Here is a 25,507-nt window from a genome sequence, read left to right on the forward strand (position 1 = left end):
GGCTGGGCCCGTGAGCCGTGGCCGCTAAGCCTGCGCGTCCAGAACCTGTGCTCCGCAACGGGAGAGGCCACAACAGGGAGAGGCCCGCGTACCGCAAAAAAAAAAAATTATCTAATTAGATGCAAATATTTAATTCTCAATAGCTATTCTTGAGTAACGTACAGCTATTGTCAGTTATTCACATCCTAATATAAATTCACGTCCTATCTTATCATATGCTTTCTTCTACAATATTGGCTGACAGTGACTTAATAATGACTATATCTATCATTTATTGGATAGTAACCATTAGTGGAAACTGCTTTTTAGATACTTTGCGTGTATCAAAATTCTTATGAAGATTAAATGAGTTAATACATGTAAAACACTTAGAAAAATGCCTGAGTTACGGTGTTATGTCCATATTTCCTATTATTATAATATTCATTTTATTATCTCATTTAATTCTCACAACTCATGAGGTAGATATTATCATTATTCCCATTTTACAGAGGATGAAATTGAGGCTCAAAGAGGAAATGTCACTTGCCCAAAATCACACAGCTAGTAAGTAGTAATTTGGGATTCAAAATCAGGCAATTCGACTCCAGGGTAGAAGAAGCAAGGAGGAGGGAACCTCAGCTAAATAAAAATGCTGCCTATTGTGGAGCTGGTTATTCTTTCCAAATTTTTATTGTGCACACTACTCAGGGTGTAGAGCACTGTGCTATAACCACTTGTACCGTGAGGCACATGTGAGGCCATGGCCTTATCCTCAGAAGCACTCACCCTCTGGGCAAGAAGGCAAGCATGAACCCAGACAGCGATAACACCATGGTACCCACGTGGCTTTCGAAGGGTCAACCATGGGAGAACAGCCTCAAGGTTCCAAGCTGGAATGTTGGGTTAGAGTGACCTTAGCTTCTGAGTCAGACATCAGGACACTTGGCTGACAGAGACTTGCTTTTCCTAGTTTTTTATTTATGAGAAAAGTCTTAAAAAGTAGTTTAAAAATGACTTTACTAGGCCTTCATTGCTTTAATTGAAAATAGTTAAAGTGCACGATATCAGTCCAGTCATCATGGTTACAGGCTGCTTTGAGGTCCCACTCCAGCACGGTGGGTGCTATTAGGACCATCCTCCCCACAGTGCCACCCCCCTCCCCACCTGGGCCTCTATCTCCAGCCCCATGGTCCACACGAGACTGGGATAGCAACCATCACTCTTGGGTCAGGTGTCCCAGTGACAGGGAAAAAATAACTTCCTGATACATTCAGCATTGAGGTGCTGATTACTACCTTCTCAGCTTTGGAGCTCTAAAACTAGCACGGTTCACACCCATTCAATAGATGTTCTCTGAACAACAGCTACAGGCCAGACCATAATCCCCCCAGACACTAATGAGTAAGCTCCAGCTGCCAGCCTCAAAGAGCTCATAGGTGCATGGAGCACAGACAATGGGATGATATCATAGTTCCAGGAAAGAAGGACTCACCCAGAAATGCCTGGTATTGGTGGGGCCGGCTCAAGCTGCCCAAAATCATTGTCAAAGTCAGACACCACTTATTAACTTAGGGTGAGAAATGTGATTTCCAACACGACCAACAGCCTCGAACTGTCTGCTCAGCGTACTCTCTCCCTGCAGAAAAGCCTCTATCTGAAGCCAACTTCTTCTCGGAAGGATAATCCATGAGCCAAGAATTGGAGCGTAAGGAAGAAACCAGACTATTGTCTCTATGAAATTAGAGCTGCCCCGGCAACCAGAATGCTCAGCTTGGCTGGGACATCCTCTTCCTGTGTTTCACTCAGGCAGGTTGAGTCTCTCCTCAGTTGATTGTACTGTCACCTGTCTGGTTAGTTACATTCCAGCCCTGAGGATACACGTGGCCCACCGCCTAGGTCTCCCCAGCATCACAGCCCAATGGGTCACTTGTGATGAGGTTAACCTCTGTCGATTTAAGTTAGTTTTCATCAGGATCAGCCTTGGAGGCCACGTACTGCCAGGTCCACTGAACTCGGAGTGTCTGCATAGCCTCTGTAACACTAGGCACCCCACTCCTGTCGGGTGGTATCTTTATTTTGCTAAAATTCAAGGAGCTCCAAATTGACTACACCTTCCTTGCTTGTGCCGACTCTGGTTTTGCAAAACCCCATAGTTCATAAAATCAAAGGACCCAGTAGAAACTCTCCTTGTTTCACATAAATCCCAGAATGCACCATCAGCAGAGGGAACCGGACAGAGATGGGCTGGGAAGCAGAAGCAGTAGGAATGATGAAGGACACCGGCTGGAAAGTGAAACCTGGATTCGACTCTTAACACTTCTCATTAATTATGTGATCCTGACAAATTAAGGCATCCCTTGTGAGCTTCACATTCCTCACCTACAAAACGAAGGTCACAAAGATGAACGGCGATGCATCTACTTCTTAGAGTCATTGTGGGTGTTAACAATGGAATAATCGGTTCCTGGTATATAACAAATGCGCATAACTGTTAGCTGTTATGGCTGTTGACAATAAGGATAACAATGTAAACCTGGAAGGAGCAGTTATCTTTTGAGAAAGAGATACCCAAGTCCTCAGTATCATTTTGCCCAGTCTAGGATGAGAGAGTCACCAAGGACTTTGAAGTAAAGGAACTTGTCTGCATATCCCTGGTGGTACAGCTTCCCTAACAGGCTGGAGAAAGTCTGGGACAGCAAACCCCTGCACTAACTTGGGGAACCTGCAGGAGGAGGGGAGAGGGCGGAAGATGAAAAGGAAGAGAGAGAAGAGCATGCATTCATTCATGCACTCAACAGCTAAGACCCATTAAATGCTGAAAATCTAATTGGAGGGGAAAAGACATGAGCTCAAACAATCTGCAGTAGAAAGAACTCAGTGATGATGTGATGATGGGGAGGGTCCTAGGACTGGCAGGGACAGAGAAGCAAGAACTGGAGCCCAGCCTTAGGAGCAAGACTCTTGTCAGGGAAGGCTTTATAGGGTGGAACTCAATAGACAAGCCATATTTTGTTTAGTCTTTATGGTTCTCTATGAAAAAAAGAAAGTCTTTTAATTCTATGACCATTTCTTAGCTTTAATATTCACTTAACCAGAGAGCTATCCTGTCATCGTCCTGAGAAGTTTTTGCTAATCATTGGGTTTGAAGAAAGCTTAGCAGGACTTATGGACACTCACATGGTCTGTCTGCCCACCAGAAATCACACTCTGCACTGACTTAACCCCTCACCCCTTTGTTCCAAAAGCCTCTCATTCTTCCCTAGGTCCCGAGGACTGGAGAACCTCCAGGGCAAGTGGACTCATTTAAGCCTTTAATGTTACCCATTCCTATTATTGCTTTATTTTATTTTATTTTTTTATTTTTTGCGGTACGCGGGCCTCTCACTGTTGTGGCCTCTCCCGCTGCGGAGCACAGGCTCCGGACGCGCAGGCTCAGCGGCCATGGCTCACGGGCCCAGCCGTTCCGTGACATGTGGGATCTTCCCGGACCGGGGCACGAACTCGTGTCCCCTGCATCGGCAGGCGGACTCTCAACCACTGCGCCACCAGGGAAGCCCGGAAGTGTCTATACTAGTCAAAATGTTTACTCCAGCTACCTGTGTCAGAACTGCTCAATCCTCCCCGCTTTGACCTTGGAAAGGCAAAACACAGACGGCACACTCCCATGGGAATGTGATGAAGGAGTTCTTTCCAAAGGAGTAGGCAGGCTTAAGGGTAAAACATCCAGGGCACAGCCTCAGTAAGAAGCCCCTCCTCCCCATGCACGGAGGGGAGGAAGTAGTAGGAGGGGTCCTGCCCACTAGAGGTGTGGCCTTTCTCAGATGAAGGCAGCCACTGACAACCCATGGTTGAGCAGAGAGGCATCTGGGTGCATGAATACTCGAACCTCACTCTCCTCCCACCCCCAGTCTCACGTTAAGCCTCCGACCGGAAGAGAGAGGGCAGGGCAGCCCCTAGACAAGGTCCATAGACATCAGAATACTGGCACCCAAAGGATATAGATGGCTGGAGAGTTCATCCAGACAGGAAGTAGCGAACCCAGCACACTCTCCTTTTTTTTTTCTTTTAATTTTTATTGGCGTATAGTTGATTTACAATGTTGTGTTAGTTTCAGGCATACAGCAAAGTGAATCAGTTATACATATACATATATCCACTCTGTTTTAGATTTTTTTTCCATTACAGAGTATTGAATAGTTGCCTGCGCTATACAGTAGGTCCTTATTAGTTATCTATCCTATATATAGTAGTGTGACACAGCACTCTTCTTAACTAGAGTAATTTAACCCTTCACATTTACTGATTCACATTTACTCTTACTAGTTATCTATTTTATGTATAGTACTGTGACACAGCTCTCTTAACTAGAGTAATTTAACCCTTCACATTTACTCTAACGTGTCTGATGTTATTCCACCATCTTATAAAATTTTCCCTTTCATATGCTTTGTCATAACTTTTTATTAATAACTAATAAACCATAATGATAGAAATAATAAGTAGAAGGCACTTTCATTTGTTATTTAGTTAGAAGGGATGTCTATGCTTTCATTTATGATTGCTATTATTATAGTTTTCTATTTATTATACTTCTTTCTTGTTTTCTCCTTTCTCGAAATTTCCTGATTTTTGAAATCTATTTTCTTTACAGTGCTTTGGAAGTTCTATATCCTGTTTCAACTCTTCTAATGATAACTCAAGTTTTTAAGTCACTTGAACCTTCATTTCTCAAATAGTGTAAAGAAATATACAATATAGAATGACAAAACACTTAGCATATCTTTCTTTCACCAGCACCCTAAGATATGTTCTTTAGTCTATTGCAGTGAGGTGAATTGGCTTCTCGGGCCTGAGCCTATAGGCTTTGGAACGACCTGGACATAATGTATAACATATATCAAAGGCCAGAGCAGCTGCCACGTCATCGTCTGTGACTGTTAGCACTTCCACCTCAGGCTCCTGGCCGAAGCCATTTGGAAGAATGTGACCGGGAGGACGTGGCTCTTCACCTCCTTCTCCCACAGTCCCTCGGTGCCGGGCCCCACGGCTCTGGGCTTGCTGAACGGCAGCTTGAGCATGACCGTACACTCAGGACTGATGCCCGGCTTTGAGGATTTACTGTTGGCGCTGCGCCCAGCCGCCTACGCAAGCAACAGTCTGGTGAGGAAGCTGTGGGAGCAGCTGCAGGGATGCAGGTGGCCTGGATGAGGGGCTTCCACCCCAAGTGCCAGAGAAGGGGCTCAGAACTGCACGGGGCTTGAGAACGTGACAGCTGTCCATCTGTCTGCCTTCAAACTTCCTGATCTAACGGCCACTTACCAAGCCTACCTGGCCGCCAAAGCCCTGCTGGCTGCCTATCAGAAACTGATGGACTGCTCCCAAGAGATAAGGACCCTTCCTGGGAGGCACTTGTGCTAATTCACAGAACGCCAGGCCTTGATAGGTGGGCAGCCAAGACCCTCGCCCAGTCCCTGTTCATCCCAGAGACTAGCAGACGGATGGTATGGTCTAATGAAAGGTGAACTGAATTTAGGACCAAAGTGACTATGGATCAGATCCCTTATTATTAAAGACATCAGGGGTTTAGATGAAGAAGAGAGAGCTGGCTCCTACTGGCAATGAGAGTCTTTGTAAAATATTCAGGAATTATGCAAATTGTTTGTTAAACCATGGAAATCAGCAAACACTAAAATCCTGGCTTTTCTCCCCAGAGAGCCAGTTGTTAAACATTTAACAACACACCACTGCAAATATCCAAGCAAAGTTATAGAAACAAATTCAGAATAGAAGAAAACTCCTCTTAATTTTAAAAGAATGTCTTCAAACCAGGCACAGCTTCTTTAAGATAGGTTTTAGGCAATTTTATCAGTATTTATATCATGTGAGTTCTTCTAAGGCTATAAGAGTAATAATAGTTAATTAACACTTTTTGAGTGCTATTCTATCCAAGTAAAGTTCCAAGCACTTTATACGTATTAATACATTTCATGACCCTATGAGGTAGGTCCCCTTTTTACAGATGAGAATACTGAGAGGTAGAATAACATATCCAAAGTCCACACAGCTGGTTCAGGTAGAGTTGGAAATCACACCAGGCAACCTGGCTCCAGAGTCTGGGCACTGCCTCTCAAAGCTGAAGAACTCCAGGAATCTTTCACGATTCTAGACCCAACTCTGCCCCCAGCAAAGTGATTTGTTCAAACTCCCTCCTGTAGTCTTACAGGGCTTCCATAGCTTAATTCAACACATATGTGTTCAGGGGCTTCCCCGGTGGCACAGTGGTTAAGAATCCACCTGCCAATGCAGGGGACACGGGTTCGAGCCCTGGTCCGGGAAGATCTCACATGCCGCGGAGCAACTAAGCCTGTGCGCCACAACTACTGAAGCCCGCGCGCCTAGAGCTCAGGCTCTGCAACAAGAGAAGTCACGACAATGAGAAGCCTGTGCACCGCAACGAAGAGTAGCCCCCGCTAGCTGCAAATAGAGAAAGCCCATGTACAGCAACCAAGACCCAACACAGCCAAAAATAAGAGCAAATAAATAAATTAATTAAAAATATATATATATGTGTTCATGCCACAAGCATTTACAAAGCAACCTTCATTCACCTTGGAGCAATGGGGGTACAGAAATGTGCAAAATGCGTGCTTGCCTTCAAAGTGTTTACACTCTAGTTGTAAAGAGTCATAAACAATCACAGATACCAGATATTGGAGGGTATGGCATGTGCAGGGGTGGGAAAGTGATCTAGCTGGTTCAAAGCATGGAACAGACTAAGGAAAAAGAAAAAAAACAGTGAAAAGAAAAGGTCGGAAAGGCAAGAGGGAGCTCTATTATAAAGAACCTCAAAGGTTTTCTTAAAGAGTTCCAGGTTTCTGGAAAAGATCACAACCTAATCACAGAATCAAAGTTAATTCCATCTTCTCCAGAGGTGTTGAAAGATCCCAAAGCACCCACTCTGAAGACCCTGGTGGGCTCCTAAAGGCACTTGGCCTGACCTGCCCTTTTTACTACTTAAGCTATTCCCAGAAGGGAATGATAATGGGGCTTTGATAGTCACAGAAGCTGAGATTCTCCCAGCTATGGAGTGTTTGGGATGCATTGAAACATTCACAATCCTTGGTCTATAACACCTTTTAATCAGAAGCATTCCCTAATTAGCCACACTGCAGAGATGAACGTGGTGACGCTTTGAAGGCAGGACTGAGCTTTTGTGTCCTAGCTACCAGTCATGTCTGGCACGAAGAAGGAAGCTTAGTAATTTGTATGGACAGATGGTGCAAAATTGGATGAACAGAGACCCATGTTCATAAGACCATCCTATGAGTGAATTTAGCTTAGGCAAGACCCAATACTGCCAGCTTTCCATTGACTCAACTTTCAATCCCCTGCTTATCACAGGTTAGCACAAACTTGGGAGATGAGAAAGCAGAGTTCATTTTTCATAAAATGTACAGAGATAAGGTGCCTTCCTCCAAGGGCTGGCAAGCACAGATGTGGGAGGACAGTCCATGATGTGAAGGAAGCCCTGTGCCTCTTCTGCTCCTAACCAGCTTCCCTCCTTCTACCTTCTGTCTCTGTCTCAGATGCTCCATTACACCCAAAAGGTTCGCTTCACCACCAAAGCACAGGAAGAGGTTTGCTTCACTAAAGAGGGGGAGATGCTGGCAACGTTTGACATTCAAAACATCTACATCCTCCCAGACCAGAGAGAACAGACCCTGACTGTTGGACATTCTGACTTGAGGTTACCTCCTGGAAAAGAGCTGCTGATAAATGACAGTGCTATTATCTGAAGGGCGCTTAAAGGTGAGAGCAGAGACCTCCCTAAGGACCAAGCCCACAAGCGCCTCTCACCCCCAAGCACCCAGCAGAGTTTGTTATGCTGAACTGACAGAGTACTTGGTAGGGTAGACCATTGACCTACACAACTCTGAGGCTGTTCAGCAAACAAAACCTTCCACAACCATTCTCTGGCTGCAAAAGCAAAGGAGTTTGCTAAAGGCAAAGGTGATTAATGAACAAATAGCAAAATAAATTATATATATATATATATATATATATATATATATATATATATATATAATCCCAATAAATGCCGGGTTATATATCTTCAGAAGCATGATTGCATAATATTAAACAATACAGATTAAGAAGATATTTAAATATTTTTGTTATTAGACATTACAATGTTTTCTAATTTTTGCAATTTAAATACCTCTGTTGTGTTATAACTTGTGCATACATATTTAAGATTACCTCTGATTTCCTATAAGTATAATAAGTACTTAGAAGTAGAATTTGGGATCAAAGAATATGATATTTTTAAGAGTCTTATACGGTACTTATTGCTGAATTCCATGGCTCCTTATCAGAGGAAACATTAAAAGTTGGACTTAGAAAACACAGGCTTGAATCTCAAATTGCCACTTATTAGCTGTATGATCACAGGCAAATTCTTTTGTTTCTTGATTTAATGTGGGAAATAAAAACAATCACTACCTTATAAGAATGAAATAGAATTAATATTAAAATAACTTAGCAAAAAATTATATATAATTGCCAGTTCAAGTTTATCCTGAGGTAGCTAGTGTGTCTACCTGGAGTTGCTCGGTTGTAGCCTTGTAGCCTTATGTCAGGAAATAGACAATTGATGCCAATCTTTTTTACACAATAGAAAACAGCCCATAGAGCCCCATTTGTCCTTTCCCAGACCCCTAAGTATTGAAGGTCTCCAGGTGGGGGACTTCTAATTTCAGTGCAGTTGCATCTCAAGTATCATGCCATGCTTCTTGCAGTTTCTTCCAACTCATCCAGGCAGGGTTTATCATTCCCTTCTCTAAACATCCATAGCATTTTCCACATGGTTGTGTAATCAGAAAGAGTAAGAAAATTACTGTAACAAGTATAGATGTTTTGTCCCCATCCTCAATGATTTCAACCTAGTTCCCTCTGGTCTCACCTTAGTCTTGCTTGTCTTTTTTCTGTTCCCATGACTGTCACACCTCAATGGCCAAATTCCCCCATCCTGGGAGAAAGAAACAAGGGAGCCAATGAGCAAGGGAGCAGAGTATTGGGGCTGGTAGATGCAAACTATTACATTTAGAATGGATAAACAACAAGGTCCTACTGTATAGCACAGGGAACTATATCCAATCTCCTGGGATAAACCATAATGGAAAAGAATATTAAAAAAAAGAATGTCTATATGTGTATAACTGAGTCACTTTGCTGTACAGCAGAGATTGGTACAGCATTGTAAATCAACTATACTTCATAAAAATAAAACAAGGGAGCAGAGTAGAGCTCCAGGGGAGAAATGAGCATTGCTTCCCATTGCTTTGGGGTCATCATTGAGGACTATTTCAGGAATCTTCCCCTCACTTCTCCTTCCCCAGACTAAAGAATCCTTTTATCAGATCTTTCCAAGAAAATTCATTCTGCACGCATGATTTGCATCTCAGTTGTTCTTAATTCAGAGTGACTTTGCTTCCCAGGGGACATTAGCAATGTCTGGAGACATTTCTGGTTGTCACAGATTGGGGGGAATGTTACTGGCATTCAGTGGATAGAGGCCAGGGTTGCTGCTAACCCTCCTATGATGCACAGGGCAGCGCTTCACAACAAGTATCTAGCACCTAATGTCGGTAATGCTGAGGGTTGAGAAACTGCAAATTAGTTGCCTGACTAGTGTTTGTAGTCTTTGTATCTGATTCATTATTGATTGGTCTCCCAATTCTGTTTGGGCTCAGGGGGAAAATAAGTCCCTTGAGATAAAAGCTAAGGGATTTGATGAGCCCAGAATGGAGGACAAACTTCCCAGAACATTCAGAATATTATCCTATTCACTAGCATTTGTTATACATTCACAGTGTTCTGGGCACTGTAGTAAGGGCTTCACTGCATCACCTCATTTAATCCTCACACAATCTTCAAAATAGATATAACTGCTACCCCCATTTTATCGAAGAGAAAACTAACGGTTAGAGAGGTTAAGCCCCAGGCCACCCTGCCTATAAATGGCAGAACCAGAATTCCAGCCCAACACCCAGGGGCCAGCCCTTTGTCTGTGGAGCAATGATGCGCATATCTTTCTTCTCCTTGAGATTTCTTGGTTCCCCCCAGACTGTGACATCTTAAGAACTCATCTTTACCTGTTGTTGTCTCCCTAATACCCTACACAGTACTTGATGCATGGAATACATCGATAACAATTTGAACAAGAAAGGGAGGGAAGGAAAGAGGAAAGGGGTAAAGAAAGGAAAAAGGAGATAAATAGGGTTTTTAATTTTTTAAGGTGGGGGAGGAGAGGGAGAAAGAAAGAAAAGAGGGAGGGACCGGTAAGTGAGAATGAGGCTGCCAATTCTTCTAAGACCTGATGGCACGGGTGCTATTCAGTCTCCCCTGCAGTCTCCCCAGTGCTCTCTCTCCTCCCTTGTGCAGGTCCCTACCTCCATCTGCAATGAAAAACGTCCTGCAGGAGCTAGGAAGCCAACCCTATCTGAGAAGTCAAACTGCTGCTACAGCTGCCTTCCCTGCCCTGGAAAAGAGATGTCCATGCCACCTGGTAAAGAGGGAAGCTGGCCCTTGGTCAGCAGGTGGCCAGTCAGCACCCAAGGAAGGTTTCAGATGAGAGCTGATATTTACATCAAGGGAAGATTCATTTAATGGGGAAAAAGATCCAGGGAAAAGGAGATCAAAAAGATGGTGTCAATATGCCCTTCCCACATGCTACCTTATAGCCATGTACGGCTATCTATTCATTCTTTCTTTCATCAACCATGAGTTTGCCCAAATTTTGTGCCTATTTTAATGTCTGGCACATGGTGGGCGTTCCATAAATATTGAGGAAAAGCCTCCTAATGATTGAATCTATGTTTTACTAAGATGTCATTCATTCAACAGATGGCAACTGGCACCTACTGTATGCAGCTACTGTGATGGGTGCCAGGGTGGTAACAACAAATAAGGCACAGCCCCTGGCCCCACAGAGCTCATGATTTGCTAAAGGAGAATGGTCATTGTATAATAGAGAAACTAGGCTTAAAGTCAGTTGCTTTACTAAAAGCTCAAGCATTGAGTATGAAAGCAGAGAGAAACGATTAATTCTAATGAAGAATATGTAGGCAGACTTTTCACTGGAGGGGGTGGCATGTGATATGGGCCTTGAACAACAAGTAGGGTCTCAAAGGCAATGAAGCATGATAAGGACAGTCCAGGCCAAGGAGTAAGTTAATGAAGCCTCAAGGCATGAAAGCAACAAGGAGCCTAGTGTGACTTGAGTCTAGACTGGGATGGGAGATGTAGGAAGCAGGTGGTCACATCACAGAAGACCTTACTTGCCAGACTCAGGAACATGAACCGTATTCTGTAGGACATGGGGAACCACTGAATTACTCAAGTAGAGAAGCCGCATGTGTTTCAATATGCGTTTGGGGGAGAGTAATAGGTGGTAGATGTACTGAAAAAGAAAGAGATTGTTTCAGGAAGACCAGGTTCAGAATCCAAATCAAAGAAAGAGCTTAAATGAGAATATATTACTGCTCCAGAACTCTAGCCACAAAGCCTTTCCTTAAAATCACTACAGAAAGCAAGGCTCTGGGGCTTCCCTGGTGGCTCAGTGGTTGAGAGTCCGCCTGCCGATGCAGGGGACACGGGTTTGTGCCCCAGTCCGGGAAGATCCCACATGCCATGGAGCGGCTGGGCCCGTGAGCCATGGCCGCTGAGCCTGCGCGTCCGGAGCCTGTGCTCCGCAACAGGAGAGGCCACAACGGTGAGAGGCCCACGTACCACAAAAAAAAAAAAAAAAAGAAAGAAAGCAAGGCTCTGAAAAGTTCTATCAAAGGAGTGACTTAGAAAAGGGTGGCTCCATGAAAAAGGAGAGAGTCTGTGCACATATTAAGCAGCCCCGTAAACGTTCCTCATATAAACTAGGCTGACGGATGAATAAATGCACAAATAAATTAGCTGTGACTATGAATTACAACATTGCCACGATGGTTGTGCAATTCAAAAGGCCAAAGCCTAACCAGGAGTTAGAGCTTCCGTAGGTTGCCATGTCAACGTTATTTCACTATAGTCTGTTGCATGATAAGGAGCGACTATCAGGATTTCGGCCATGTGTGTTTTTGGCCCTAAGTCTGAGGACATCAGGCAATCTGGAAGGCCCATCGTAATGAGGCTGAAATATTCTGATTCTACTGGAAAAGCCATCAGAAGTCGTATGACCGCTTGACCATGGTAAAGTTTCCAGAAGCTTCCCCACTCTGTTCTCTGACCCAGTTTCTCTCTCTTCCTTTAGACAGTGCTACATGTGAGAAGTGCCCTGAGGACCAGTGGCCCAACAGGGAGTTGTCAGTGCATCCCCAAAACCCTCGACTACTTGCCCTACCACGAGCCCCTCATCGCAGTGTTGGCCGTCTACACAGCCCTGCTCTTCCTCCTTGCTCTGGACACATCTTAGGCATCTTTGTCTGGCATCACCACACCCCCGTCGTCCAAGCCAATAATCACCAGCTCAGCTACCTTCTGCTGTGTCCTCCTTGGCCCTCTGTTTCCTCTGCCCCTTCATGTTCATTGGTCATCCAGAGCCCCTCACCTGTGCCATACACCAGGCAGCTTTGGGGGTCACCTTCACAATCTGCGTGTCCACTGTGCTGGCCAAGACCATTGTGGTGGTGGCAGCCTTCCATGCCACCTGGCCTCACACCCGGATTAGGAAGTGGGTAGGGCCAGTTCTCCCTAGAACCATCCCCATGGCCTGTTCCCTGGTCCAGGCAACCTTATGTACACTCTGGGTGACCAGATGGCCCCCACAACCTGTGAACTCTACAGAGCCTGGGTCCACAGTGGCTGTAAAGTGTGATGAGGGCTCCTTGGAACTGTTTTATGCCATGCTGGGTTACTTGGGTTTGCTAGGTCTGGTTAGCTTGCCGGTGGCCTTCCCAGCCCACCTAAGTGTCCTTCATCCCTGCGTGCATGAGTGCCTGAAGCAAAGACATAATAGCCATGCAGGTCTTTGCCATCTTGGCATCAGGAGCAAGGCTCATATGCTGCCTCTTCTTTCCCAAATGCTACATCATCCTTCTCCATCCTGAAAAAATCACAAAAGAACAAATGCTTGGCAGGCATCATCTCAAGTGAGAAAATCAGTAGTGAACAGTAAGGGGTTCCACCTTCTCAAGAATGCCTTCCCTAAGCTCATCAACAGGAAAATGCTCCTTCCTCTGAGCCCTGTCACACTCATCTGGACCCCTCCTCTTCACTTAGTTGCTTCTATTTTGTATTTCATTCCATTAGAGAGAGATGAGACATGTTTGCAACTAATACCGTCCTAGATGGAAACATCTGGTCTAATTCATCCTGTGACCCTTCAGCAGCCAGCCAGTGCCTGGTGCAAAGAGGAGACAGAGTAGTTGTTTGATGAATGAATAAATCAACTTCTGCAAAGTTAGCCTTGGAAGAGATCTTTGAGGGGAGGCAGCAAGGTAAGATGTTACAGAAAAACCCGAACGATCTTTTTGGCCAACCCAGTAGAATGGTCAAAAGAAGTCAAATAGACCTGGCTCAAATCCTCTGGGCTCCTCCATGTTGTACTTATAGGGACCTGAGCATGTTGCTTAAGCTCTCTAAGCTTCAGTTTCCTCCAGTGTAAGGTGAGACTACGCCTTTCTCTCTAGGTTGTTGTGATAATGAAATGAAACCCAAAAAAAATGCTTGAAGGTTCTCAGCACTTATTAAACACTCAAAAGGTAAGTATATAAAGTCATCAAGTCCATCCTGTCCTTTTACAGATAAGGAACTGATGCCAAAAGTGGGGACCAGTTAATCCAAGGCATCATTGTGCAGATGTTAGGAGTCAGATGAGTAAGTTTCAAGCCGTAGCACTTCCATTTACTTAGCTATGTGACTTTGGGCAAGTTACTTAACTTCTCTGTACCGCAGTTCCCTCGTGTGTAAAGGAAGATAACCATAGCCCTTACTTTGTGGGGTTATCACTGAGGAGTAAATGAATTAATATTTATAAGGCATGTAGAATATTACTCAGCAAATAGTAAGAGTATTTATTAAATAATTCAATTAAATTATACATAATGGCAAACCTGAATCTCTTGATGGATTGATGAATAGCTGAAACTTTTATGAGACTGTTGCTAGAAGCTAGGTCATGGGGAGGGAACTTCAAAATGGCTAAAGTATGGTCTTTACACGCGAAGAGCTTGTGAGCTAACATTTCCAACCTAACCTGATCAGAGTGTACTTAAATGTATCTATTGTGAAACTGTTTATAAGAAGTAAATAGACAGTGGCCAAGGATGCAGGGTAGGAAGATCCTGAGCTCACCTCCTCCCATGGGCACACCAAAATTACCACTATTTACAGAGCAACTATTGATGAGAAAGACATGAAGACTAGCAGAAAAGATCTTCTACAACTAAAGCTACAGGGAAGGAACCATGGCAACACAACTAGGAAGGGCAGAGACAACTAGGAAGGGAAGACCCATACTCCCACGTAGCTGACCCACAAATGGGAGAATAATTACAACTGCAGAAATTCTCCCCAAGGAGTGAGGGGTCCAAGCTCCACAGGGGTCCTGCACCAGGAAGATAAGCTCCCGGAACATTTAGCTTTGAAGGCCAACAGTACTTAACTTTCAGGAGAGCCAGAGGGCTGTAGGAAATAGAGACACCACTCTTAAAGGATGCACACAAAATCTCACATCCTCTGCGACCCAGGACAGAAGCAGTAATTTGAAAGGAGTCTGGTCAGACCTACCAGCTGTCTTGGAGAGTCTCTGAGACAGGTAGGAGGCAATTGGGTCTCACTCTGGGGACATAGACACTGGCAGCAGCCATTTCGGAAGCTCATCCAACCATGAAAACACTGGTGCTAGCAAGTGTGCCATTTTGGAATCCTTCCTCCAGCTTATTAGTGCCGGGATGCTGCCCCACCCACGAGCCAGGAAGCACCAGTCCTGGGACACCCCGGGCCAAGCAGATAGCTGGGCAGGGACACAGCCCCCTCTACCGGCAAGTCAGATGCCATAGGACCCTCTAACACCCCAGCTGCACTGGGACCCAGCCCCACCCACCAGTGGGCCAGCACTAGCCCTGGGACCCCTGGGGCCCCATAGGCAGCCTTTGGACCCAGTCCAAATAAACAACCTAACATTATACCTAAAAGAATCAGAAAAAGAACAAACAAAACCCAAGTCTGTAGAAGGAAAGAAATCATAAAGATCAGAGCAGAAATAAGTGAAATAGAGACTAAAACAAACAATAGAAATGATCAATGAAACTAAGAGCTGGTTCTTTGAAAAAATAAACAAAACTGACAAACCGTTAGACAGACTCCCCAAGAAAAAAAAAGAGAGAGGGTTCAAATAAATAAATCAGAAATGAAAAAGAAGTTACAACCGATGCTACAGAAATATAAAGGATCATAAGAGATTACTAAAAGCAATTATACACCAATAAAATGGACAATGTAGAAGACATGGAAAAATCCCTAGAAATGTACAATCTCCTAAGATAGAACCAGGAAGAAATAGAAAATATGAACAGACCAATTACCAGTAATGAAATTGAATCAATAATAAAACAACTCCCACAAATAAAAGTCCAGGACTAGATAGCTTCACAGATGAATTCTACCCAACATTTAAAGAAAAGTTAACACCTATCCTTCTCGAACTATTCCAAAAAATTGTAGAGGAAGGAATGCTTCCAAGTTCATTCTACAAGGCCAGTGTCGCCCTCACACCAAAACAAGACAGAAGTATCACAAAAAAAGGAAATTACAGGCCAATATCACTAATGAACATGGATGAAAAATCCTCAATAAAATCTTAGCAAACTGAATTCAACAATACATTAAAGGATCATACACCATGATCAAGTAAGATGTATCCCATGGATGAAAGGATGGTTCAATATCTACAAATCCATCACTGTGATCCACCACGTTAATAAACTGAAGAATAAAAACAAGATTGTCTCAATAGGTGCAGAAAAAGCTTCTGACGAAATTAAACATCTATGTTGAATTTATGATAAAAAACTCTCAACAAATGGGTATAGCGGGAACATACCTCAGAGAACACTTTCCTAAAGAACACATACGGATGGCCTATAGGCACAGAAAAAGATGCTCAACGTCACTAATATCAGGGAAATGCAAATCAACACCACGGTGAGAAATCATCTCACACCTGTCAGAGTGGCTATTGTCAAAAAGGCAACAAGTGTTGAGAAGATGTGGAGAAAAGGGAACCCTTGTGCACTGTCAGTGGGAATTTAAATTAGTACAACCACTATGAAAAACAATATGGAGATTCCTCAAAAAATTAAAAATAGAACTGTCATATGATCCAGGAATTCCACTCCTGGGTATTTTTCTGAAGAAAATAAGAACACTAAGTCGAAAAGATATATCCACCCCTATGTTCATTGCAGCATTATCTACAATAGCCACAATATGGAAGCAGCCTAAGTGCCCATCAGTAGATGAATGGATAAAGAATAAAGACACACACACACAAGAATATTACTCAGCCATAAAAAAAGAATAAAATTTTGCCATTTGCAACAACATGGATGGACCTAGAGGGTATTGTGCTAAGTGAAATAAGTCAGACAGAGACAAATACTGTATGATTTCACTTATATGTGGAATCTAAAAAACAAAACCAATGAACAAACATAACAAAACAGAAACAGAACCATAGATACAGAGAACAAACAGGTAGTTTCTAGAAGAAAGAGGGGTGGAAGGAGGAGAGAAATAGATGAGGGAGATTAAGAGGTACAAACTTTCAGGTACAAAATAAATGAGTAACATGTATGAAATGTACAGTGTGGGGAATATAGTCAATAAGTATGTAATGTCTTTGTATGGTGAAAGATGGTAACTAGACTTGTCATGGTGATAATTTTGAAATGAATAGAAATATCGAATCATTATGTTGTGTACCAGGAACCAACATAGTGTTGCAGGTCAGTTATACTTCAAAGGCAAACAAATGAACAAACTCATAGAAGAGGAGATCATATGTGTGGTTACCAGAGGCGTGGGGGAGGGGGAGGGGGAATCTGCTGAAGTCAGTCAAAAGGTACAAACTTCCAGCTATAAGATAAATAAGTGCTAGGGATATAATGTACAACATAATAAATATAATTAACACTGCTGTATGTTATATATGAAAGCTATTAAGAGAGTAAACCCTAAGAGTTCTCATCACAAGGTAAAAAAATGTTTCTCTATTTCTTTCATTTTGTATCTGTACGAGATGATGGGCATTCACTAAATTTATCGTGATAAGCATTTCATGATGTATAGAAGTCAATTTTGTGCAGTACACCTTCAATTTATACAGTGCTAGATTTAAATTATATCTCAATAAAGCTAGAAGAAGACAAAAAAAAGAAGTAAATAACCTGAACCTGCTCTGGTTAGCTGCTTGTCTTTGGGTAAATGAGGACAGGTGACTGTCTCCCATGCGCTAGAGCAAGGTCTGCTCTAAATGAAGCCCCTCCACTTCCATGAGAGTGTGGGGATAATGATTAATCCCACAATAACTGGGCATATATTAATTCAATGACAGCGCTGCTGGACTGTCCCCTGGGAGGAATGTTGCTGAATGGTGTTACACAAAATGTCTCAAGGTATCAAGGAATCCATTTTTCTGAGCAATGAGATTCATCTTAAGTTCCTGCCAAAAGGGCTTTAACATGCTCCTATCTTGCCATGGCCTGCTGAGAATTTTATTTCGACCAATGCAAATGAAGCCACAAAGGAAACAGGGATAAAGATAAAGAAGACTCAAATTAGAGAGAGAGAGCTGTATCATACCACAGTCAGAACGAGCATTTTGCCAAATATTCCATAGAAATCAGCTGCTCAGGGCTTGGAATGTGAAAAGTGAAAAATAAGAGACTAACCAAAGACTAAGAACCCTGAAAAAAAGAAGTGGGAATCCCAGCACAGGTGCAAGGGATAAAAAAAATATGGAAGGAGATCCAGATGGGCCTCAGTGAAGTACACACATATCAAAGCCTTTGATGGTGTTACATAACGGTACGCAGAAAACTGTAGAGTTCTGATTTCAGAGCGTAGGTTTGGTCATTCTCGCTATGTCCCAAGTCAAAGGACTTTCTCCAAGATAGTTACCAGGTAGTCCCCAGCTAACGCTTAAGCCAAGATTCTCATACCCAGAGTGGGCAAAACAAGATTAAACAGCACTTATTACAGAAGTTATCTTAATAAATCTTGTTTCTCTCTGGGATTACTCCCTGCGACTTTCTCTGGGTATCAGTGAAGTAGCGTCTATGTTAAGCTAGCACTTCACATAACTCGACTTTACACTATGAATAAATATACCCCCAGAAAAGGAATTATATTCTCAGAAATCCCATATTTACAAAAATATGCATTTTCCCTGACATGATTTCATAATTTATCTCATTGCAGACTGATCTATCATTAGCAGTGTCTTTTCTTTTTTTTAGCAGTGTCTTTTTTGCGGTACGAGGGCCTCTCACTGTTGTGGCCTCTCCCGTGGCGGAGCACAGGCTCCGGACGCGCAGACTCAGCGGCCATGGCTCACGGGCACAGCCGCTCCGCGGCATGCGGGATCTTCCCGGACCGGGTCACGAACCCGTATCCCCTGCATCGGCAGGCGGACTCTCAACCACTGCGCCACCAGGGAAGCCCTAGCCGTGTCTTTTAAAACTTTAATTGTCAATACCTACACATATCATACACCTCGCCAGCAATCCAGATCCTGGAAGGTAGGTCTGGGTTTTTTGGGGTTTTTTTGCTTTTGGCCACGCCATGCAGAATACACGATCTTAGCTCCCCAACCAGGGATGGAGCTGGCGCCCTCTGCATTGGAGCGTGGAGTTTTAACCACTGGACCACCAGAGAAGTCCCTGTAGGTCTGTTTTTTAAGGGAGGGAATGTTTTATAATGTAAATAACCACACTCACAAAGGCCTTTTTTTTTTCAGTTTACTTTCTTACATCAGATTTTATTAAAGCAAGATTCACTTTTACATGTATGGAAACCTTTCTAAGAGTATGCCTCAGAGTTTTTACCATTTTATGTAATTTACCTCAAAATACAGATTTCTTCTTCAAGAAGCTGAAAATCGTAAGCTTTGCTGATGTTTCCCACAGTTATTCTTAGAATAGTTCTCAAAATCCAGAAAATATCCCCTGTGTTTGAATTTGAATTCTTTCTGCTACCGTAAATGAGAACTACATAACCCAGAGCGATGGTTAATTTTATGTGTCAGTTGGCTGGGATAAGGAATGTTTCTGAAAGAATACAGTTGAATAAGTAGACTGAGTAAAGAAGATGGCCCTCACCAACACAGGTGGGCATTACCCAATCCACTGAGGACCTGAATTGAACAATAAGGCAAAATAAGGTCAAATCTGCTCTTTGCTTGAGCTGAGACATTCATCTCCTCCTGCCCTTGGACATTAGCACTCCTGGTTCTGAGACCTTCAGGCTCGTACTGAAGGTTTTCTTGGTTCTCCAGCTTTGCAGTTGCCAAACCATGGGACTTCTTGGCCCCCATAATCAATCACATTAATCAATTCCTATAAATACACACACACATATAGATAGATAGATAGATATAGATATCCTATTGGTTTTGTTTCTCTGGAAGACTCTAATACATCCAGTATATTTTGTTTTTTTCCCCATCATGCAGAAACCTAAAAGTCAAATTCATTTTGTGTCAAATCTACTCAGGTCAGGTGCCTGAAAGTAACTACTGCTTCTGTCTTATTCGGATGAATTCTTATATTTGTTCCTGAAAGATTATCATCTTTATACTGTTTTTGCATCTTGCCCTCATCCAAAAGAATATAAAGCACATCACTGATATAATATTCAATAAATGAAATGGGGCTTCCCTGGTGGCGCAGTGGTTAAGAATCCGCCTGCCAATGCACAGAACGCAGGTTCGAGCCCTGGTCCGGGAAGTTCCCACATGCTGCGGAGCAACTAAGCACGTGCACCACAACTACTGAGCCTGTGCTTTAGAGCCCGAGAGCCACAACTACTGAGCCTGCGCTCTAGAGCCCGAGAGCCACAACTACTGAAGCCCGCTCGCCTAGAGCCCGTGCTCCGCAACAAGAGAAGCCACCGCAGTGAGAAGCCTGCGCACCGCAATGAAGAGCAGCCCCCGCTCAACGCAACTAGAGAAAGCCCGCGGGGAGCAACCAAGACCCAACACAGCCAAAAATAAATTTTAAAAAAAAATGAAATGGTTTTCAAAACATGTAATTTGTGCTCTCTCTGTTAACTATTAAAACTGCAACAGCGGCAGGCATGTGACCCAGGCTGCACCAATCAGACGTGCTCCTGTGAGACAGCGGAAGGGAGTCGAGTGAACACTCGAGCCTGCAGGGGCGGCCCGGAAACACCCATATCAGAACCAGCACGAGCCAAGAGGGAGATGGGAAACTGCAAAGCCCGCTTCCACTGTCTGGCCAAGCAGTTTCACCACCTGTACCAGGAGAAGCTGGAAGTTTTCCATGCACTGGTGTAGGGGGTTGCTGGCTGGACAGTTCTCCAAGACAGCCTGGCACTGCTGGGAACCTGACTGCGGACTCCGTCTCCTCGGAAGATGGGAGAAGATGGAGTTGCCTAGGCACTTTACTTTAAAAAAAAAAAAAAATGCAACAGTGAAGATACTGGGTTGGGGCGGGGGAAGGTAGAGACTGGGGCTGTGGGCACCATTATGCCATCTCATTACTGGCCCCTTAAGAAACACCATTACAGTAATTCTGTCCTTCCTCTACCTTATCCCAAGCTCAGCATTTTCCTCTTCCACATATTGTAGTTTCTAAAATCCACATTCGAAGGATGATCGTTAATGTCTTTAGGAATGCAACTATCTCCATACAGGGAACTGAATTATAACTGTCTTTTTAAGCCTTACTTCAAGTGAGCTGACATTGCCATGAGATCTTCCTAAATCAATTTTCAAAGCACCATTTGGTATAGCAGGAAGCTTGGTCTATATTTCAAATAAAAGAACGTAGATACAAAGAAGATAAGTACATGGGTCACATGAAGAATCAGCTGTGATTCTAGGGACTTTGTGGTGGAAACCGCCGGTTGTCTACCAAAATTTGTTCGTCCCTTTTTCCACAATAATCAAATTTTGGCAGGTATTTGTCTGCCTAGCTATGGACTCTTGTTGGGAGGCAGAGATCTTGAATAATAACCTCCGAACTGAGATGGAACTTTGAGACCAAAAAAGGAAGCAGGGAACTCCATAAAGGGCAATTATAAAATGTATTGCTGGTAACTTACATACAGTCAGGATCGGGTGGATGATGACCCAGAGGCACTCGCAACTACAGCGCACATCACCAAAAGGGGTACGGGGGTACATTGAAAGCGGCCAAAGCTAAAAATAGAATCCGACTACTAGGGAGAAGCACGTCTGCACCACCAGGAACAGGAGTTTCCCCTACATTTCCATGGCCGTTAACCATCTGCGTCAGCAAAAGGCATTCTTTTAGTTTCATATCAGATGAAGGCAAGGGTAAATGTTAACAGGGAGCTTAGCTGGCTTGGGTGCATTCCTTGTGAGTGGGCCAAAGCTCAGTCACACAGAGATGGGGGCGGGGCAGGACTGCAGGCCCAAGAGGGAGCTGACGAAATGGAGTCAGTGTGGTTCACACAATTCTTTTTACCCTCCTTGCAATTAGATGTGACCTGGGGCTAACTTCTCACCAGCAAAGGTGAGTAGAAATGTTGATGGCTCTATCTAGTGAAGAAACTTTAAAATACAGGCTGTGTCTTCTCCATGCTCTATGCTCACTCTTCTCGTCCACTGGGACCCTATGTTCATGATGGAAGTAATAAGAAGGCCCCAGATTGGGGGCTGGCAAACGGTCTCTGTTACAACGACTCACGTCTGTCACTGCAGCATAAAAGCAGCCGTAGACTGCTATGTGTTCTAGTAAAACTTGACGTACAGACACTGACATTTTTAATTTTATAAAATGTTTCTGTGCCATGAAATATTATTCTAGGTTGGATTTGTTTTCAACTATTTAAAGACTCTTCTTAGCTCACAGGTTGTTATAAATAAGTGCGGAGCTGGATTTGGCCCAGAGGCCTTAGTTTGCCAACATCCGAGCGGATGCTGACCCTGAAGATGGAAGGAAACAGAAACTGAGTTTACAGTTACAGAAACTGTAAACTGTTACAGGTACAGTTTAGAAAATAAACTTATGGTTACCAGGGGCAAGGGGGGAGGGATAAATTGGAAGGTTGGGATTGACATACACACACTACTATATATAAAATAGGTAACAAATAGGACCTACCCTATAGCACAGGGAACTCTACTCAATACTCTGTAATGGTCTATATGGGAAAAGAATCTAAAAAAGAGTGGAGGGCTTCCCTGGTGGCACAGTGGTAAAGAATGTGCCTGCCACTGCAGGTGACACGGGTTTGAGCCCTGGTCCAGGAAGATCCCACATGCTGTGGAGCAACTAAGCCCATGTGCCACAACTACAGAAGCCCGTGCCTAGAGCCCGTGCTCTGCAACAAGAGAAGCAACAAGAGAAGCATGTGCAACACAACGAAGAGTAGCCCCTGCTCGCCACAACTAGAGAAAGCCCACGCACGGCAAAAAAGACCCAAAGCAGCCAAAAATAAATAAATAAAATTTTAAAATAAAAAATAGTGGATATATGTATATGTATAACAGATTCACTATGATGTACACCTGAAAGTAACACAGCTTTGAAATCAACTATACTCCAATAAAAAAAATTTTTTAATAAAAATGAAAATAATTGGATTGCTAAAAAAGAAGGAAAGAAAGCGGAGAAGTGATGGCAAAGAGGAAGAGAAGCATGTGGTGGTAACTGGAGACAGGGAGCTTCCAGAAAAAAAAAGATGCAAGGAACCTGGATCCTTGAATGCCTGTTGAGCACATCTACCAACCTGGATCACTCACCTTGGACTCTTCAGGAAAGAGAAAGTATCCTTCATTCTTTAAGCTACATTATAGTTATAGCAGACTAGCGTTTTACTTGAACTAATACATAGTCCATAACTCCTGACTCCTAGGCCTCTGTTCCATTCCAGCGTCCTCACCACCCTCCTTCTAAAAAGCCAAGGCAAGGACATTGGATCCCCACCTCCCCCTCACTGACCTTTCCAAGACCTGAAGGAAAAGGCTCTGCCCAGAGCTCCCTTCACCTCTTTGTTTCGAAGACTGTAGATGAGAAGGTCGAGCGTTGGAGTGACGATGGAGTAGAAGACAGAAACCACCTTGTTGAAGTTGATGGAAGGGGCCACTTTGGCCCAGACATACATGAAGAAGAGTGTGTCATAGAAGAGGCTCACCACAGTCAGGTGGGCTGCACAGGAGGAGAAGGCCTTCCAGCACGCGGCAGCCAAGCGGATATGCAGCAGCGTCCAGACAATGTTGCCATAGGACACAGCGATGACTGTGGAGGAGGTCAGGAGCACAGCCAGAGAGACCAGGAAGTCTGTGGTCTCCCTCAGGGTGACATCTGAGCAGGACAAGGCTAGCAGGGGTGAAGCATCATAGAAGAAGTGATCAATGACATTGGGGCCACAAAATGTCAGTCGGGACATGAGGTAGATGGGCACAGTGGGGGTGAGGAAGCCAACCAGCAAACAAGCAGCTGACAGACGGAAGCAGCTGCCCCAGGACACCAAGGCCCCATATCGGAGAGGCATACAAATGGCCACGTAGCGGTCATGGGCCATGGCGGCCAGTAGGAAACACTCCGTTGCCCCAAGGAAGGTAAAGATGAAGAGCTGGGACAGGCATCCAGCATAGGAGATATTCTTGCCCCTGTGTTCCCCAATAAAACCAGCCAGCATCTTGGGCACTGTGACTGAAGTGTACCAGATTTCAAGGCAGGACAAGTGTGTCAGGAAGACATACATTGGTCTACATAGCTGGTGGTCCAAACCCACAACCAGGATGATGGCCAAATTCTCCGCCAAGGTGAACAGGTACATAGTGAAGAAGAGAGTAAAGAAGAGGAGGCGCATTTCATGCACCTCAGCAGAGCCCACCATAACAAACTCTGTTATGTGGGTCCAGTTTTGGTCACAGGGCTGCATATGTGAGTAGTCTCAGCCTCACAGATAATGACAACTCAAGGAGAACCTACGAGATGCTGGACTGAAGTATCTTTCACTTCAGGAGAGGAAAATAAAGTCAAGACGCTATCCTTAACTCTCAAAAAAATGTATAGTCCATGAGGGGCACGAGAAAACAGACGATTAAAGTACAAGATGGAAAGTGCTAGATAGAAATAAGACAGGATATTAATGGGAGGCAGTAGAGGGGAAGCTCAACCAGTCCTGAGGAATCAGGGAAATCTTCCTGGAGGAAGAGCTGTCTAAATTGGAACCTGAAAAATAAGTATAAGTTAGTGACATAAAAGATAGAGAAATAGAGAGCACATAACAAGTATAAAATCTCAGACATCAGAGAGAACATCATGTATTTTGGAAACCTCAAGTACCATGAAGGTTAAGAGCTTGGCTTCCTGATCAAGCATTCCTGGCTCCAAATACAAAAGAAGCTAACTAACAGAGTTGTTGGGAAAATTTTAATTAGATAATCCCTCTAAAGTATTTATCATGATTGGGTTAAAAATACTAGGGAATAATACCCTCCAAGTCCATTCATGTTGTGGCAAATGGCAAATTTTCATCCTTTTTTATGGCTGAGGAGTATTCCGTTGTGTGTGTGTGTGTGTGTGTGTGTGTGTGTGTGTGTGTACATCTTCCTTATCATTCACCTGTGATGGATGCTTAGGGTATTATGCTTAGTGAAATAAGTCAGACAGAGAAAGACAAATGCTCTATGATATGACTTATATGTGGAATCTAAAAATAAAACAAATGAATGAGTATAACAAAACAGACTCACTGATATAGAGATCAAACTAGTGGTTACCAATGGGGAGAGAGAAGTAGGGAGGGACACCTTAGGGGTAGGGGAGTAAGAGGTATAAACTACTACGTATAAAATAAATAAGCTACAAGGATATATTGTACAGCACAGGGAATATGGCCAAGATTTTATAATAACTATAAATGGAGTATAACCTTTATATTGTGAGTCGCTATGTTGTCCACTCAAAACTTACATAATACTGTACATCAACTGCACCTCAATAAAAATGCATGCATGCATACACACGTACATACATACTAGAGGACATTCTTAGGTGTTGACTTCTCCTGGAATAGATCATAGAGGGGAAGTGACTTTCACTGAGCTTGAGGAACAGTCTAGGCCAACATCATGAAGAGCTAGTAACCAAGTTAATGAAGGTCAAAGCTGAGTGTCAGGGCTTCCCTGGTGGCACAGTGGTTGGGAGTCTGCCTGCCGAAACACGGGTTCGTGCCCCAGTCCGGGAAGATCCCACATGCCCCTGAGCGGCTGGGCCCGTGAGCCATGGCCGCTGAGCCTGCACGTCCGGAGCCT

General features: G+C 43.7%; 2 protein-coding genes across 2 annotated transcripts in view; one reads left to right on the forward strand and one right to left on the reverse strand.

Annotated features, from left to right (window-relative positions):
• LOC113625137 (olfactory receptor 9I1-like) overlaps nt 1–12,445 on the forward strand; it is a 29,995-nt gene extending 17,550 nt beyond the window's left edge. Inside the window, 4 exon segments of the mRNA XM_027115654.1 lie at nt 5,007–5,142; nt 7,569–7,729; nt 10,426–10,549; nt 12,284–12,445. Coding sequence (XP_026971455.1) covers nt 5,007–5,142; nt 7,569–7,729; nt 10,426–10,549; nt 12,284–12,445 — 583 coding nt within the window.
• Nucleotides 12,446–23,175: 10,730 nt separating this feature from the next.
• On the reverse strand, nt 23,176–24,305 carry OR6Q1 (olfactory receptor family 6 subfamily Q member 1). Its single transcript, XM_027115687.1, has one exon. It carries the CDS (start codon nt 24,127–24,129, stop codon nt 23,176–23,178), a length of 954 nt encoding a protein of 317 aa, XP_026971488.1. The 5' UTR covers nt 24,130–24,305.
• Nucleotides 24,306–25,507: the final 1,202 nt, after the last annotated feature.

The sequence above is a fragment of the Aethalodelphis obliquidens genome, unplaced genomic scaffold (genome assembly GCF_003676395.1).
Source record: "Aethalodelphis obliquidens isolate GAN/ISIS:26980383/991018 unplaced genomic scaffold, ASM367639v1 scaffold14, whole genome shotgun sequence".
In the NCBI taxonomy this organism is placed as follows: Eukaryota; Metazoa; Chordata; class Mammalia; order Artiodactyla; family Delphinidae; genus Aethalodelphis; species Aethalodelphis obliquidens.